The sequence below is a fragment of the Strongylocentrotus purpuratus genome, unplaced genomic scaffold (assembly GCF_000002235.5).
Source record: "Strongylocentrotus purpuratus isolate Spur 01 unplaced genomic scaffold, Spur_5.0 spur5_contig_862, whole genome shotgun sequence".
Taxonomy (NCBI): domain Eukaryota; kingdom Metazoa; phylum Echinodermata; class Echinoidea; order Camarodonta; family Strongylocentrotidae; genus Strongylocentrotus; species Strongylocentrotus purpuratus.
The window spans coordinates 457,660-477,784 of NW_022145571.1; the positions used below are offsets into that span (position 1 = coordinate 457,660).

Here is a 20,125-nt window from a genome sequence, read left to right on the forward strand (position 1 = left end):
ATGCATTATGGATTGTACACATGTTCATCTCGTATTATTTTGATCTCATTTCACACTCCATCTGGACTCTAAGACTGTGGGTGTGCGTGTGTGTGAGGACTCAATCTGAACTCTAAGACTGTGTGCGTGTGTGTGACGATCCATCTGGACTCTTAGAGTGTGGGTGTGCGTTGTGTGACGTCTCTATCTGAACTCTAAGACTGTGGGTGTGTGTGTGTGTGTGTGTGTGACGATGTGAGTGAGATCATCCTACTTCGATCTCATATCACACTCCATCTTGATTCTTAGACTGTGGGCGTGCGTGTGTGTGACGATTCGTCTTGACTCTAGAACTGTGGGTGTGCGTTATGTGTGTGTGTGTGCGTGTGCGTGTGACGATCCATCTGGACTCTAATACTGTGGGTGTGTGTGTGTGTGTGACGGTGTGAGTGAGATTATCCTACTTCGATCTCATATCACACTCCATCTTGATTCTAAGACTGTGGGTTTGCGTGTGTGTGACGATTTATCTGGACTCTTAGACTGTGGATGTGCGTGTGTGTGTGTGTGTGTGACGATCCATCTGGACTCTTTGACTGTGGATGTGCGTGTGTGTGACGACTCAATCTGAACTCTAAGACTGTGGGTGTGTGTGTGTTTGTGACGATGTCAGTGAGAAGATCCTACTTCGTGTTTACAGAGAGCACCAGAAAGGCTTGTAACAAAAGTACACATACGATTTTCTTTAGCTTAAATGTCATAACCTTGATCTCAGCTGTAGGCCTATATATATATAAAACTTTCAAATACAATTAGCAGCATAGGTTTGTCTACATTTAAGTCTTTGCACAAAGTCAAGCGACACAAATGATAATACGATTCTCTCTTGCGGTGCTAAACAGACGGTATTGTCCACATATTGAACAAATAGAGGTGAGAATTGGACGACTAGTCACCTAATTTCACAGTCACGGTCATTCAAAACAATTTACGATTACTCCATAATCTCTCGATGTAGGTAGATAAAAAAAATTCAAAAAAAGAATCAAGTGCAGTGTGTGTATGTTTCTTACCAGTATTATTCTTAATTAATGTACTTTCGATCTAGGCCTCTAAGGTAACCGATGCCTATTTCTGAAAAGAAAGAAGCTCCAATAGCTTTGTCTTAAAATGTGGCTCGATGAACATTATTTAGGTAGGCCTACCATGGATGATCCAAGAATGCCTTTAATCGTCTTAACTGTGTAGCGCCGCGTGACAAGACTTTGTCGTCTGAAACATTCTTTTAATGTAAGGTGAAGCAAAGTACAATGAGGTTCTTAGTAGTAATCATCTGGTGATATTCCTTCTGATGAAGAATCATACAAGTAAATAATTCCATTGTCCTTTCATTTAAATTATAGTTTATCACTAGTATCATATTCACATTTGGCTCTGATCTCAACGACAAGGGCCTTGCCATAAGTTTCTCTCGATTTCAATCATATATCAACCTTTATTTTCTTTAATCTCTGTGCACAAACACCAAATATACCAAACAATTAATTAAATCTCTCTGTGAAGAACGCAGAGTCCTCCGTGGTCTTATACATTTTTTTAAACAGGTATACTTTTAAAAGAATTGGGCGTAAATTTTACCCATACTGTCCAAAAAATGTCATGTAATATTTCACCAAACTCTTAAAAAAAAGTGTATGGTATAATGAAAAGTATATAGTATTTATAGGTAGATGACCTATATCATTATAATAGGTAGGAGGTGAGGTGTACAGTATCAGCAGGTCATCTATTTGCCAAAAAAGACACGCTATTATTAGGTACAGTAGATACACACACCTAATGCACGAAAGGGTACCGGAAGGGTATTCACTTTAGCAGACATAACATAAGTGACTTGCAGTCATGAATTAAGCATGGGCTGGATAAAGGTGTAATCTTCAGGGCCTACATCTGAAGTTCAAAACTAGTTTTAGGTTTTAGCCTTTTAGGTATAGATTCTGGCGAGTAAGCGTTACTTTACAGGTGATATTAGCTTATTACAAGGTTTATTTGGATTTGTATGATATTGTGGATAACAAGGTTTGCAACCTAGGATTATTAGCGATAGACAAACACATCCGTGTATTTTAGTTTTGTGACGAGGGAGTGCGGACAACTAAATGGGTCTACTAACACTCATAGACCTCTCCTTATTATAACTCACTCATCAAAACAGTGAGAGAGACACATTTATTTGTTATCAACATGATCAAAGAATGTTCGAATAAAGATTTTGTTTTGACTATATCATTCCTCTTGTTGTTTTTCGAATGTCCTGAATAGTTTCTAGCTCTGATAGCATTTGAATTCATGTTTCATGACTAGGCTTTATACGGTAGAGATGAAAGTGGATTTGTTGACTTCGTCTTCGCCTTTGAGGCTAGACGTTTATAAATCCTTTCTAAGTGCCCCTTGTTTTCTCTCAATCCCTAATCCATGTTCCACATAGACCCAGACGTTCATTCCTCTGTTAGGTTTCTGACCTAGTTAAATAGCCGCCGCCTTTTCGCGATGCTACTGATTGACACCTCCCCATGTGGGAACCACGAACCCCCTTAATATGGAGGATAGCCGGCACATCTAACAGCTAGTAGATTACTCATGGGGAGGTATCACAAGTCAAAACAATCTTAATGCTTTAAGAACGTTTCAGGGTGGGGGTTATGTTATTTTGAAATTTAGGAGAATTCATTGGAAGTTACAATTCTCGAGACTCGAGTCTGGACGCCACAATTCATGCATGGATTAAAAAAAAGTACAAAAATGCTCGAGCTCATATTAGCCCTCCTGAGACGCTTCAGTATATTATGAGCATGAATATCTGTTCAGTGTGTCTACAAACATTCACTTCGATATCATCAGTATGAATTCTATAACTGGATATTTATTGAATTAGTCCTAAAAGCAAGACATTGTCCTTTTTTTCTTCAAAACTAAATTATCAAACCAATCATATGAATAATGATTTTAGAAGACTAATGTCAGGTTACAACAGATCGTTTTAATGTTAATCCTTCATTAAACTAACTGATTAGATTGAATTGAAAGTATGGATTATCGAAGGTGAGATACGAAGACGTTCGTGCGCCACGATATATGTTAAAACACAATGGCAAACAAAATCTGTATAAGGTTATCTGCACAAACAAAACGGTAAAATAAGGCTTTCATATCTATATTTATGTAAATTCATGTTTAGATTGATATGTTGCTTTCCTGCTTCAATGGCTCATTTTTGCCTAAGGAAGTAGGCAGCATATATTAACCCTTCAACGATAAGCAGTAGCTGCTTGTCGCATTGGTCGGAGTATTCGTCCAGAGTCCATGTAGACAGCTTGATAGAGTGATCACATTTTACTCAATAACGCGTGAGGAAGTGCTGAAAATTCAATTCATTACAATTTAGATGCTATAATATGAATCGGTGCGAAATGCCAGTAATGCCAGACTGATCCTACCTCATACAGTATGTCCGTCCAAGATACGAAGGGATGTTATTCTATAATAGTCTGGTGGTTGTTGCTCATCGATCCTTGGATATCACTAGTTAGGATGACCAATGCGTTGCTAAGGAAGTCCAATCGAAATACTCTATAGAAATGCAAGTTTATCGTGATTGAAATTAGTCGAGGGAATACTGGCGAAGCTGGTATGCATTTAGTGTAGTAAATGCTTTTAAAACGTGACCTGTAGTTTAAACTTGAGCAAAGAAAACCACGAAGGGCACTTCGGAGAGATTAGATGCTGTTTGGATTGAATTCAAACTGAAATATAGAGATCAATGATTAAACGAATGACAAAAATGAGAGTGGATATATCTATCTATTACAATACTCTTAATGAGAAATATCGAAATAATGACGGGTACATGACTTAGAAAGGGCAAATAAATAGACCAAAAGAACAAAATCTTGCAGGAAATAAAGGATAAATGAGCATCATAGGTAAAGCCCCAAGGGGACACTTCGGGGAAATTAAATAAACACTTAGCTATTCCACAAACTTATTACTTAAAAATGGTGTAATGTGGTTAATGAACATAAGTTTTAGAGAAGAGAACGCTTTTTTAATACTTTGATGTTTAATATAGTAGCTCTATAAGGTACACTAATTACACAATATCGTAACTATACTATAGTAAATATGTGAAAATTCCTTGACAATAATCAAATACCTGGGAGATGGCGAAATCACAAATTTGAAGCAGTGATACTTTGGTCAATCGGTTCCAAATAAAAATTGCAAGCAGCAGGAGAGGTAATCTACTTATTTAATACCATGAAACTTTGACATACCACAATCTCGTTATTGGGGTGATCATCCTGTTATATGTATAGGTTATTATCCTCCAAAGTTGTGTCTCTGCTTGATGTCTCATTGTCTGATGATTATGTTTTCTTTGCCCAAAAGCTTTGAAACTGGAGATGAGGTTGTCAGACGGTTGGACAAGGCGGACGGGTTTAATGTCCTCTCTGAGATCCCTAAAACATTTCACAAGCCATTTGGTTTGGCAAAATCATATATACTTTTTTTGAACGAGTTGTTGATTTACTTTATAATCATGTTTACAGAGAGAACATAATCACTTTCCATATAAACTTCGATTGCTTTCTTTCTCTTTTTTCATGAAGGAATGTGATGAGGTAAATAATATTCTATACCATTTTGAACATGGGAATGATGGCATTAAACTGCAGGAAACGTGTGTTCATGGATTCACGACTTATTTGTTAAAATGCGACTGAAGGGGAAATAGGCGGGAAATACTGAGTAAGAAAGGGGAGCATTCCGGATGAAACACAAAGGAAGGAGACATGGGACAAGAAGGATTGACTGAAGAAGCCGTTGAAGAGGAAGAACGAGGTGATGTTGATGAATCTGTCATAATCCCTCAGACAGAGACCTATATAACATAGTTAATAATGATACAGGTGGACTTGTTAAGTGGATAAGTAACCGGGCTGTAAACTACTGGTATGGGTTCGAATCCCTGTCACAGGGATAACGTCCTTTGCAAGACATTAATCTACATTTGCCACACTCCACCCAGGTGAGGTAAATGGGTACCTGGCAGGGATTCTTGAATTGCTAGAGCGCTTTATTGGCAGGTGATATTAAGCCGGTGTTACCTTTTGTGGAGCGCCAGGAATGTGTCCGACAGACACGAGCGCTATACAAGAACCCACTATCATTATTATTAATACACAGTAGTTTGAACTATAAATAGGTTGGCACCCATACTTGTCCATCAACCCTTCGGCAATCATTGTCTATACCGTTTCTATTTCATGATCTCTATTTTTACTTTTTTAGTCATGTGGTATAATAACTGGGTCCATACATATCTTACGACGTCTTGTACATGATATCATGTAGACCTACAATTAGTCTAGGCCTGGGACCCACCAAGATGGGCAGAGCTGGATTCCTGACATTTTATTAATACAGGTGTCCCCAGTGGGATTCAATTCCATGGGAGATGAAAATATCCCTCCAATAACAGGGGGAGAAGACAAGACAAATATGACCCCTCTGCTCTGGGTCTAGAGAGCTTCTTGGGTGTCGAAAGAAAACAACTAATCCATACTCCGATGGGAAATTGGCAGCGGCCGAAACGAGTTCAAAGACAGACAGACGACATCGTCCATACAACGGGAATGAGAATTAGTGGTCAATTATGTATGGAATTTTGTATTGTATGAGTTAATCCATTCAGTTCTTGAGGGGATTGGGTGGGACTGAGTGAGGAATAAGGAAACGGAGAGACAGGACGGCTGTATGTTGTAGTAAATGGAGGCTCATAAAAAGGTCTAGTACTGAAGTAAAGCGTCGTTGCAGTTAAATATAGATGAATACAATAATGCGGTGGTATGAATACTAACATTTTTACATTCGATTTGTTATGCTTTTCAAGATGTGGCTCACAAATGTTGAAAATTTTAGCAATACATGACATCTGGCTTGCTAAAATCATCACTGATCATATTTCTGTGGTGGAACTTACCTTGAGTTTTTTTTTCAATCATCTGACTTTATTTTAAGACAGATCAACATCATGAAAACTTAATATACAAATACTACAAAATGATAAACGAAGAAGATAAGTTCAGAAGACAGACTTGCCATGAGCACGACATTCTTGTCTACCATGCCATGACGACATGAATACCTACGGGTGGGCCTAGTAGATGACAGTGCCAATCATGAAGCAAAGAATGCATTTATATCAGCTATAATATTAGACAAGATAGAGACGAACATCCACGATTTGCTATAAAAAGAAGTACTCTACTAGCATCACATTCGCACATTTTTCTTCTTTGGTTACATATCGAAAATATGCTGACATTTGTCACTGTGACCCACGCATAATAAAGAACGGCATATTTCTCAGACTGCACACTTTCACTATATATTCCTTGATACAGTAACATTATTGTTACAAATAAATAGATCAGTTGAGTGAACTTGTTGAATCGCATTTTCTATGTTATCGTCTGAAATATAGTAGCAGATAGCTTATGCATTCTTTATATACCAAGTGGAAATTGTATCGGCACAGCAAGTCGTCTTCACAATCGACACCCTTTTAATTGAAGGAACGTGTTCTTATCATATAGGCATTATAAATTCTTGCCCTATTCTTATGTACTCACGTAGGAATATATCCGGCGAATTCTGATAAAAGTGATTATAATTGGACATAATTTAACAGCCCCAAAATGCCTAGGGTTATGAAGGAATGTAGGATGAATAATTAGTTTATATTGGGCGCTTGTTAATAAGTCATTCTAAAAGTACACACTGTGTCCTTTGAGGTTAACAGCCAAACAGAACTAAATGCCTGCTTTGACAAATTATTAAAAAATAGTTTTTTAAAGATTTAATAGATGCCCAGGAGCAGATTGTGTACTTAGCCCTGCGGTGTATTAACATTTTACCGTCTTCTGAAGATAGCTAGAGGTTGGAACTCGAAACACTATAAGGTAAATAAACAAAAACAAGTTTACTCCGGTGACGGACTTGTTATGCTCGAGGCAGAAACAGGAGGCGGTCAGCGATAATATTTGGTGATTTGGAGAGTTGTGGTTGTCGTTTTAGGGATTTCTCCTTGCAGCGACAGGTTGGTGTCTAAAGGTTACCCCTAGCAACAACAGAGCAGACAAAAGGCCAACACGAAAGTAAAAACATGCATTGGGAAACGATGAAAACTCGACAAGTAAGTGGTTCTACTCCCGAATAGTAGTTTCTCGATTTAGGTCATCCAGATTATGTAGTAAAAGATGTGCAAGTAATGTGAGAGTCATGTATGTGTGAGATGGTCACTCATTGTGACATTGATGCTGCAGTTATTCTTTAAATATTCATATTATTCTTTATATATTCCTCATGTTTAGATTGTCTTTAGAGGGATGCTTTATTTAAAGTTTCTTTTGTATTTTCAAACATGTCAAATGGATGTACATGACTGTGTATAACACGTTAAGATCACTGCTCACTCCCCATTAAAGGTTCTCCAAAAGTACACGTAACTTTATTAAAAGAATTCCTCCATTTTAGAAAAACTAACTTGAAGACGATCTTGAAAACTTTCGGGAAATCCACTGAAAGGCAATTTCAATTCCCTGTCGTATAACTCGTAGCATTACAAGTTACAGCATTGTGATGTTCGCACGTTTTGAAAGGTGATGGATGAAGGCTGTTGAATTCGCCTTAGGTTGATTTTTCTCCGGTCTTTTCGATCTGGTTCAAGTTGGATTCAGATGCGATGGTATCTCATAAGAGCAATTAGTTTAAACATGTCGAATTAATGATTAGAAGTAAACGATGGTGCAAATAAAAATATTAGCATATTAATTATTATGAGGTCTGGTTTGTATCTATTACCATGTTTTACACTTCGATCGTATAAGCAGAAAGTCTGTAAATATTTCGCTTGGCTGACCTTTAACACTAGTTTACTCGTTAAGGCTGTCACGTTGTAGCCCTTAAATTTACCATGGCAACCTACAACCAAAATTTCATTCAATATTTTAACGCAAGCCCTCTTACAGATGTAATCATACATTATTACGCTTAATCAGTTTGCTAATGGCTGCAATATCATATTATGTGCATCAATTTAAATTCTTGGACGGTCATTAATACTATTGAACTTATAACTGACATTCATTTTCGATTAAGCTGTATTTAAAACAAAAATCCTGTTCTTTTCTTTTATGTTTTTTATCATCTTCTCTTTTTCTTTTTTCTTTCTGTCTGCTATTTCATCTAGGGTGAATCCTTTTTCTTTTCTTTTCTGTTTTTTATGATCTTCTCTTTTTCTTTTGTTTCCTTTTGTCTGCTATTTCATCTATTTAAAAGGCGTGTAATGTAATTGCGATGCAGTGAAAACCTGAATGTGTCTATTATCTCAACTGGTGTCGCTGTGATATAGTGCCTATTACATTTGAGCGTGCTATCATGTGGTGTTTGGTGAGAGGGAGAATGAGACCACATCGTGGCCCAGATGTGGGATGACACAATTTGGGAAATTTTGTTATATTAAACATGTTATAAGTATGAGTACCTTGAATAAACTTGGGATAATTTAACTGATATCGCCAGGTATAAGTGGCAAATCGACGTATACGCATCAGGCTTTTCGCTTGAGGTTTATGTTCCCTGAATACAATATCTAGGCTTCCAGACAGTGTTCATATTTTTTTTTACAAAGATGACATCGTTATTGGTTTCAAAACCATTAGGCTTACTTTCCACTTTTACTTTGCCTTTTGCTGATATTTTTAGGCTCAGAAAAATGTGTTAATTCTTTCAAACAAGAATTTGTGAATTGAATTGTATCTGAACATGCCTCCAAGTTAAATGGATTTCACATTATTGTACTTTTAGACTTTATCAAAACGTTGACATGGATTTACCATGAGTTTACTGCAATTCTACCAATTGTTTGCAACATTATAAGGAACTACACATTTAAGAATATGTTGGTGTTTAGGACTACTACTGTCGGTTATTTTTGACATAATCGAAAAATTACCAACTTAGACTGAACGGTTTGCAGGTTTTGATTGGAATGCATCACAGTTGACGGTTGTCTGACGTACTCGTTGCACACGTGGCGTTAATTACATTATTTACATCATTTTGCATTAAAACAAATAGGCCAGTAAATCAACGCAATGTTAACACAGTCTGTACATTCACGTCTGGAAAGATGCCATTCTCACGTGACGTGTCAAAGACTGCGCCAGCCGCTGCCACAGTCCGACGTCAGATAAAGAATGATATGTTGAATTTTGACGGACTATTTGAGCGTAAGATCGTCAAAAAATGATTGCAAAATGACCACTGCGCCCACTGTTAGGCATTACTGGCGTATGAGGTCATTCCCTTAGCAGACTTTATTAGCGCATATAATAGCGCAATCAAATGACGCTCGCCACGGGAAAGAGGATTTGTATTATACCTATTTATATGCTTGTGTATTTATCTATGCTGTTTTTGCTGCTGTTATTTGTTTTATTTGTTTTATTCTTACCAAACAGGGCCTCATGATAGACCACCAAATATAAGTTATAAATATGAGAAAGAAATAAAGATAGAAAAAATTAAATAAATAATAATGTTTAGATGTACCTTTAAAAACATGGTGTCCCTGATAGGATACCTGAGACGATGTAGAAAGGGAGGTCATGATCCTTGTCGCCTGAAATAATGACTTCCGGCTTGGGGGAGGCATGTTGGGACGGTATGAAGGCCAAGCTTAGCTGTCACATCACAACAGGTGTGTCAAGAGTCAATGGCATCACAAGGGCTTCAAATCACAACGTGGGGGGGGGGGGGGGGGGGGGTCAGCTCGTGTTCTCCTTGTATAGCAGATGAAATTGGGCGTGTGATCGGGAGAGTGAGGATTATTGTTATTAAAATTGAAATTTAGCAATTAAGTCAAATTGATAATAACAAAATTCGATTGAAATTACGCTTTTGTTATAATCTCTTTGTATTTTAATAAATCAATATTATGTTCATGAAATCCTATCTTACTTATGTCACTTATGATGAATGCTTTATATTGCTCTCAAATTGGTGCCTGAAATAAAACTCAAAATCCCGTTGTAGTGATTTCTGATCCAATGCTGAAAACATGGGCTTTAACCTTGATTGATGAACTTTAGAGTCTCGAGACGCGTCCTCCTTCTCTTCCTCTTCATCCTATTTCTAGTATATAGGATGCAAGGTGTTTGATGTTGATTGAGATGCTACCGTGCTACACGTGTTCAATGGTGGACATGTCAGGATCAAAATCGGAAACAAGGATCAATATCACTTGCTCGCTTCCCCCTTCCATTGCATTCTTTTCATTGAAGCCAAGGATGTGGTGCAACTGTTCAGCGAAAACAGATATCATTATACGAGTCTGAAGATAGCTTGACAATAATCCAATCATTTTTTATTTTAAACGGACGTTTATATAATACGGAAAATAAAAGAAATCTGTGTCAAATTGAAGAGACGAAAATCCGAGCAGATCTATAAACTTGAACTTAAAATGTTAAGTAATTTCTTAGAATTTTTTTTTTGAAGGAATCATCCCAACCTTGAAGCTATACATACATGTTTATTCCAACATTAATCATTCCTCATGTCTTTCTAGCATTTGCCCTGTAAATATTTAACTGATTTAGTAATAAATTAATTGACACCATTTTATGAAAAGCTGAAATAACTGAATTTCTTTTGGAAACTGCCCTTTTCTTCATATCTACATTCATCTCTGTTTCTACGTATGGGTTTGTTGGGAATTATGTATTTTCTTTGTTGGTTATAAGTTGTTACCAACTGAAATGTAACCGATTGTTTCCAAATCTTTATCTTTTTAACAGGACTGGAAATTGGTGTGAATTTAAGAGAACGAAACAAATCACATGTAATGTTCGCAATGGCACAGAAATGTATATACAACGCACAGTAGCACCATGGTGTAACTATCAGCTTCGTACTCTATACGGTCAATTACAGCATAAAGATTGTACCAAATCAGCTTATCGGTAAGTATTTTTTTAATTTTATTTATTTATTCTCCACAAATGGGATGGATTGCCCTTGTCAGCTATAAGCTGTTTTTCAAAGGGGTAATGGGTATTCTCATTTATTCACCGTTGATTCATGAACGTTGTTATATTAACCATGGATAATTTGTTAAGAATTCGATTTATACGGAATATGAAATCACTTTCTGTTTTCATATATATATATATATATATATTTGAGGTCCATTTTTTGCATCTTTTGCTTTTTGTCTTGTTTGTATCATATATATTTCGTATTTGTTTATTTTGGTTTGCTTGTTTGTTTCTGTGTTTGTTTCTACTTTGTTTAAGTTAGGAAAATATCCTGTCTACATATTCTTTATTTTCTAAATATTTTTTCCTGATTTCTGACGAATTTGCTTTTTAGCCGGCAAGTCTGTGATATACCTTCTTTATTATAATTTTTTTGAAAGATAATATTTTTCTTTTAGATATCTAACCTGATAAATGTTGACATATATTAGGTGAAAGGGTTTTATAGACCGACTACGAAAAGAGATGAAAATGTAGACCGAGGGATCGAAAGACAGCGAGAGAGACAGAAGATATAAGGATAGAAAGGCAGAAAGTAAATGTGACCCACGTCACCCACCAAAACAAAAAGTATGCTTCGGTGAAAGTGGGCTTTGAAATAGAATAACAAGATTGTCCTACTTCTAACATTATCACCAATGTCAATTTGAACAAAGTTTTAGCCTAATAACAAATTCAGGGAAACGTTCAAAGTTGAACGCCATTGATTCAAAGGATGGGCCGACCTAGTTTGTGATATGAAAATCAGTCTCACAAAAGTCACAATGGCCTTGGACTGTAATAATGAAAGTGCTGTTGTCATGTGAAACTAATTAATGTATAACACAGGAGCGGTTCTATACGTAGAATTCTGGGGGCTGGGGGAATAGGTGTTTTGTTGCATGTTTTTTGTTCATGTGCCTTGCAAAAAAACACCAAAAAGCCCTCTAGAAAGCCTACTGGCCTACTGGCCTACTCCCCCTCCCCTGTCTTTGATATTTTTCTCCCTCTTCCTTCTCGTTATTGGTACCACCTCATCATTCTACCTTATATTTACTTTTAAGTTTTAATTGTATAATTTTTTTTTATTATTGGGGGTAGTCCTCAACAAATTATTTTTGATTTTTTACTACCCCTTTGACCTACCACATTTGCTATTTTTTCTTTTTAAAACATACATTGCTCCAACTGGAGTCGTTTTAAAATGATGTACATGTTCTGTTATTGTATTGTATGTATGTATTATATTTTATGTAGCTCCCTATTTTTTGCATTTGTGGAGAAATAAATTGAACTTGAATTGAACTTGATAAACAGCGAACGGAAAATTGTGTGCATCATATGCGATTTTTTTTTTTTAAAGCAAATTTTTGAAAATAATTTCCGTAACCCTGGTAACTAATTATCCTTGAAAGTGAAAAGGGATATTGTATAAAAATTATAAAAAGATCTCTCAAACTTTCAGATCAAAGTTAAAACTTTATAATCACAAATATCTGAAAAATACAGATTACAAATTACAGATTATAAGAGGTGTCAAATTTAATATATTGTATAACCTTATGACCCATTTTTGGTGCGCAGGTTCGTGTATTTTCTATTTTTCAAAGTCATTGACCAAAATCTGTTTTGAACAACTTTGCTTTTATTGTGCTGTCATAACATAGATGGCCATAGTTTGACACTACTCAGACGTTTCGCTGACGCCCCGACTGATTCATCCTTCCGTGCAATGAATACATCGGAAGGAACCTACTTAGTAAAGCGATGTAAGACGCAGCGAAATGTCAACATCAGTAGCGAGCGCGGTAATGCGCGCTCGCTCGGCTCTCCTCCTCTCCGCATGTCACTACATTAAGACAAATCAAAATAACACGCAGGTGGTACCGGCTTGTATTAGCCTCTCTTTAAAGGGCTTGAGCAGGTGAAAGAACTTTGCTTATTCGGGGTATGACAAATCGAATTTTAAATTTTGGGTGAGACATTTAAATGAAGAATAGCTATAGGGCCTTCATATTTGGAGAGATAGTTTTTGTTTTTACTTTTTCAAAAGTTTGTTAGCAATCCAGCATCAAGCCGATGAAATTTAGGATGATTTAGTATATGCCTTAATAATCCTTTAAGGTGGGGAGGAATAAATAACATTTTGAGATGGTGAACTCACAATATTTGGCTCGATGCCAAGATCCAAATATATATATATTGAAGCGATGAGCGGTTAAAGTGATTATTACCATTATTGTTTTAATGGTTTGGGAAATTGAATGATAGATGCTTAGCGAGTGTGAGAGTCTTGTTATGATAGTGAGAGGATTGATGAAGTGCTTTTGAATACCTGTCAATCATTTCTTTCAAAAACAATGAATTATGCTTTATAGAATTTGAATGAGAACAGCTGCTCACACACAGTTACCCCACGGTGATACTATAGGAGAAATAGAGAATAAATGCTGCCTACCATTATATTATATTAATGTAGGAAGCGCAAGCAATCACAGCTTTACCATATTTTTATTCACTTTTTGCTTTAATAATACTGCACTGATCATTAAAAGTACATCAATTAATACACATGTACTTGTATAACAAAAGTAATGAAAATAAAACATAGAAAGTCAGAATAGTTAACCACATCGGTTGGGGATTGCGTCTTGGTGTTATCACCATCATCGTAAAGGCTAAAGCAGCCTTTAATCTTGTAACGCCTGAATAATTATAAAGTGTTACTGAAAAACATCATACACAGCATGAAAAAATATATTCCGATATGTTGGAGTATTTACAGCTGTGTTTTATTTCATGTTTTGTTCTCTTATTCTCGTTTAAAGGTTTTATTTTACCATTTGGTTTTACAAAGTGGTAGTTAATTTAGGGTCAAAACAATCTCGGTAGGTAAGGGTGGACCTGTCAGATTTCATATCAGGTCTAGAGACGTGAGGTGTTCCATGTTTTGTTACAATTTATTTCTGTTTCATCATAATTGCTGGAAGCCCAAATATGGATCAACATGATAAAGGGAGAAGTAGAAGTAAAACAGTGATGTTTTCTATTGATCTTATGTCTTTCATGTTCGGTCGATTGTTCAAGGTAGAAACTGAGCAAAATGATCAAGAAGCTTTATGAGTAGTGTGCGCTCTAATCTTCATAGACTGGTATTTCCATCATGCAAAATATAATGATTTAAAACAAAGTCTAGGTTGTCTTTGGAAGTACTTTCACACAACGCGGAAAGTAAGTGTGTTGCTAAGATATAAATGGAGCATGTAATATCTTGTCATACAATGAACTTTCTGATTGGATCAGGGGTTCTCTTCACGGCTCTCTGATTGGATGATGTTGAGTGTCCTCGAGTGACCTCTATCTTTGTTCAGAGACATCTCTCACTGAGCGTCCAAAGTGGACACGGTTTGTTTACATTTCACCAAATTAGCGGGAAGTCGCGTTCAGTTTTTCGCGATTTGGTCTGATTTCAAATCACCAAGAACCCCCACCGCATACGCTTTGCTAGCTTATACTCCATGCTCAATACCCCTATCTGTATTTGTTGTAAAACTTTAAATTAACTATAACCTACCAGCAAATGACTTGTTTGTTCATAGAGCTATTTGGGAGTTTTCCTATGGCTCTCACTGTCTATAATCCCTCATCTAGGCTATATTCTAAGTTTAATTAAGAGGAATCCGAACGTGTTTTTTTTAATGTAACCATTTTTCATAAAGAGTAAAAACTGGGTTGTCCTGGATCCTAGCCTATATTTTTCTGTCAAGAGACAGTCTTCATTATCTTTCTTCCCGCAGACAACCGTTAAGAGCTTCTTGACGTCTTTCAGCTTCCACTAACCTTTTACCCTCACCTCACCTCTCCTCCCAACCCATCCCATTTCCAAAATTAGGGCAATCACTCTCCCAACCTTTTGCAAATATCTTCAACTATCTCTGTGAACAGAACAAGAATATATATATAGGGCAATTAACTTCTCCACGTCTTGCGAATATTTTCAACTATTTCCTTGAATATATGACAAATGGAACCTTGTTTGATGTAACGTAACACTCGGAACTCATTAAAATATGATTGAGTAATGTAGAGTATATCTAACTCAACCATGAACCTGATAATTTATCATGGTTTGTACATCGTTATTCTAGATAAATCGTATCAAGAAACAGTTTTCAACTTCTTCAACTGCTCTTCGATATATATAAATGGTTTGTTTTATTAAAAATCATCTCGCAGCCCGAAGGCTGAATTGTGTGACTTTTACAAATTGATAAAAAAAAATTACATTACAATAAATACACGTGAAATCAGATATTACAAGATATAAATTCAAAATTCGTTCATAGTAAAAATATAAAATATAAAGATATATATAAATGTGAACATGTAATAATATTTCCTCTCCGGTATTCATTGATTTTAAATTGATAAATCTTTAAATACTTGGTTTTGTGTAGGCCTAACGAATAACCAACATAAATATCTACATAATTAGACATGTTAAGCCGCCTAGTATGTTTCTTTTAACCTCTTTGATAGATTTTGTTATCTTCCCTTCTCTGTGCAAAGGTTTCATCTATCACTATAACGTTAAACCATATCTCTCCTGCTCTAGCTCCCTCTCTCCTTGTCGAAATACACTCAATTCCGACCCCCACCCCATTATCCATTATCTACGAAGTCCCTCTGACCAGGCTAACTGACCTCCTGATGGGATTTGAACTGACATAGATTCGCATTGTTTTTTTGGCTCGTCCGTCCGTCTGAGGTAGCCACTTCACAAAGACAGTAGATAATTATCGAAAGTCAATCGTAGGAGACAGTCATAAATCTTCACATTTCCGACCCTCGGGGATTGATTAGCAAGAAAAGAATTGTTTAATACTTTTAATTTTGTCAATAATGCTGGGAAATTTGAATAACCATTCGCTATTTTTTGGAACCAGGCCGAAGCTGACCCTATCCTGCCAATTCTTTTCTAGGAGACGTCAAAACATTTGCGGCCAAAGTATTTCCCTATTCCCGTTTCCAAAGTTAAGTATTACAAATATATTATTGTAAATGATTATTTAGATTAATGTCAAACCTATTAAGAGATTTGTTTGCGTCTAGTTTGAAATGAAATTTGTATTGACCACATATCGGTTTGTGTAGGCCAATCCGTTTGATACCGATAATGGCGAAAGAGTCTCTTTTTGTAATAAAAGTGCTTGACATACAAGTTCAGTGAAGATAATCAAGTTAAGTCGGATCCCAATGAAGAAACCGGTTATAGTATAACTGATTTGATTTATTGGTTTCTGCATTTTTTGGTGATCATACATTTTCATGAACATAATATGGTTTGATACAATATTTCATTTGTATATAAACAGAAAATATACGAAACTGAACATTAAATATTTTTTTAAAGTCAATATTTCTTCATGTTATAAGTTCAGTTGCACCCGCAAGCCTACTGTAAACAGAATATTGTTTTGTAGCACACCCACACCCGCAAGCAGCTTTAATGTTCATCTTATTTAATTCATGTTATTGTTCATCTGTTGTTATTTGAATCTTGTACTATAAGGCCTTTGGAATGGAACGGCATTGATAATATATGAAGTTAACAGCATAGATGTGTATGGCTTAAGTACTGTTCGAGACTGTGGATATGACGAGCAAGGAATAATGATGGGCGTAAATGTTTGATTGACTTGATCTTTCTCACTCATCTCCACAAGGAATAGAAACACTCTGGGTGGGATGACATTAGAGCAACCACGAAGGAACATTGCCAGCTAGCTATGTGAATCCAACCAAGTGTGACAGGCGGAAAGGCATTAGTTCCGATCAAATTGGGGAAATTTATCCACCTCCGGTATGTCTTATACAGTATGCACAGTGGGACGTATGCCATTTACTTAAGGAAAAGCTGGGAAAAGTAAGGTATTAAAATCCTTACGATCATAATATACGTATTTGTATCTCTTTCTCTTTCTTTTTTTACTTTGCGTAAATGGTAGGTGCTACAAAAAGGGTCTGAATAGTAGTTGAGAAAACTGTATCTGGGAAAACTCGATTATTGTAATTAAAAATAACGTTTATTTATCAGTGTTTTGCTACCTGAATAGAAACATAGTATGTTATCATTTGTTTTTAACTTGTTCTCAAGAACAAAACACTTTCTACACTAATATTTGATCTCTTTTAGTCATTATTCAGAATGGTATTTTCTATATAAAACATGTTAATCATCTTTTAAAAATGATGTGTTGATGCGTACTAAAAACTATTTCCGCAGTCAGTGAATTCGCTTGATGCTATCCTAAAAATAAAAACTGTCATGGAAGAACGCACGTGGAAGAGGCATGCTGTGAACGAGTAATGAGTTGTGTATTTTTGTGATTATTGGTATATAACAGTCCCGTAGTGCTATAATGCCAGTCCGGTAGCTGGGCGGTTATTGGATCTTACCGGGAGGGATGCCGAACCCTCAACGCATTGTGAGAGGATCATTAAAGACCTAGTTCATATATATACACGATCTTCTCCATGATCTTCATTGATATAGTATGCTCCAAACTGACTCATAATCATTCTGTAAGAAAGATGAGGTGATAGAAAGGAACGCTACTGCATTAGGCAAAAAAGGATGGGGATCTTGTGAAACTTACAAGGAGAATTAGGGGAATACCATCATATAAATACAAGTGATAGTGTATCTTTTTAAAGTTATGAAATGTGTCAGTTACACGAAAGTAATAATGGGAACGGGTCCAAAATGTGTTGTACTTCCTCAGTAGAAAGGGAACACATTTTAACACGCCCAAACTCACCAAGGGATGTCAGGCTTCTTACAAAAGGAAATTAGGCCTGATTTGCACCCTACCCATCATCAGCAACCTTTCAGATTACTTTTCAAATGAAAAGGATAGTGTGTATACAGAAGTCTATTGAGAAAATATTATATTCTTTGTAGATATAGTATCATGGTTATCCTAAATTGGAATACCGTTAATACTTTGGTTTGGATCTTCGAGATTGATTTTTGAAATTAACATAATATCTTAAACCCAAAGGAGTCGAGAAGACTGATCATGGTAGAGCTGTTTGATACATTTATAGACAGAAGACCGGGGTGTATATAGTGAAACAGACTGATATAATCGAGTCTCAGGCATGCACAGAGGCATCATAGAACAGACTCCTAATGAATAGAATATACTTTCAATTAGAAAATTGAACTACTATTACAATATTAAAATTGAATTACAATATTGTAATTTACTATGTCTAGGAGAATTGCGAATTTCGTTTTTCGATTTATCGTTTTTTCTTTCTGATATCTGTTACATGTACTTTTCTCTAAGCGCCATGAGCACCGAAAGGTGGACCTGTGCGCTATACAAGTAGCCACTATTATTATTATTACCGTCAGTACAATGAAGGTAGTATCCACATTTCATAGCCTTGGGAGAATTTTGATGTTGTAGTTTTGGCAATAGGCTATCTTTATCATTACCATGTAATCGATGTGTCGACATGTTAACTTATATTGAAAGGGTATAATATTCAATCAAAAGTATAATGTTTAGTTTACGCTGAATTAAATTCTATTTGAACATTCGAAGTACGCCTCCTACAATAATTAAGATCTGTATATAATGCATTCGATGGGATGCATGCGAACTTAGCCATTTAAAAAAAAAATGTATTTTAAAATATCATTATTTATCGTGCTTTATCTGTTCCAAACAAAGAAAATTCGCAGTTTTTCGGGAGCCTTTAAATGGCATGCCTTCTGTCTAAACACGGACACCCCATAGTCATCGAAACATTGGAAGTATCATGTTCACAGCAGATCACAGCACCCCCAATATCAACCTCCTCACCTTTTAGGTAATTTGTGAATTACTCAAGCTGTTTCTCCTCACACCTACTCGTCTTGAAGAGATTTCAACCCTAAATTATGACTGACAGATGATTTAGCCAGGGGGACCTTCTGTGCAATAAACGGAAGATATGAATTTGTATTCTGAAAAGATTGAGAGAAGAGGGGGTCAGCACGCAGAGGGAAATTCACATTTTTTTGTTTCCTCTGCTTTGATTTTGTATGTTCGATATCGATTGAAATGAAAACAAGGTGAGTTATCATAAGATATTAATAGCACTTTAATAATGTAAGTCATTCAAGTGGCACCATTTTACGCAAAAAAAATTGTCCAAATGCTCTTATTGTTAAATCATCTTTAAATGATTATGAATTGTAAGATGCGAAAAAAGTTGTATAAGAATAGCCGTTTTAATACTGAAATAACTTGATGCTCGAGTGTACTGTCTATAGTATGTCTTTAGGCAGCTCGCACTCATCTGAAAATGCACAACCTCTCCACATTCCACCCCACACACGCACAGCCTCTCCACATCTTCCAAACCTTCTACCCCCTCCAATTTTACATTATTTCACACAAGTTCTTGTAATTGTTTGTCTTTATATCGTGTTTATCGCTGCTTTTTGTGATATCTTTAACTAATATATACTCAGTAATATAAATTATGATATTTAGGGGAACTTAAAAAAAAAAGGCCACCATGGGCTTTTCCTTTGTTCTCCTTTTTCATTTAAACTTATCGTATAAACTGTACATTCTCTGCCTTGGTACGTATATATACTTGTATGTCAATTTGCTTTTGCTGTGTGTTTTATGAAAATGAAATGAATAAACGAACGAACGAACGAACATCCCATCATACACACACGCACACCTCTCCATATCCAACCGTACACATACCCACACCTCTCCACATCCCACCATACACACACGCACACCCTCTCCACATCCCACCCCACACACGCACACCCTCTGTACATCCCAACATACACACACGCACACCCTCTCCACATCCCATCATACATACACGCACACCTTCTCCACATCCAACTTCTCCACATCCCACCCCACACACGCACACCCTCTTTACATCCCATCATACACACACGCACACCCTCTCCACAT

General features: G+C 36.3%; 1 protein-coding gene across 1 annotated transcript in view; it reads left to right on the plus strand.

Moving 5' to 3' along the window:
• Window positions 1–20,125, plus strand: part of LOC581326 (collagen alpha-1(XI) chain) — a 54,612-nt gene that overhangs the window by 15,455 nt on the left and 19,032 nt on the right. Inside the window, exon 2 of the mRNA XM_003725923.3 lies at window positions 10,905–11,069. Coding sequence (XP_003725971.3) covers window positions 10,905–11,069 — 165 coding nt within the window. The remainder of the gene's footprint in view (window positions 1–10,904; window positions 11,070–20,125) is intronic.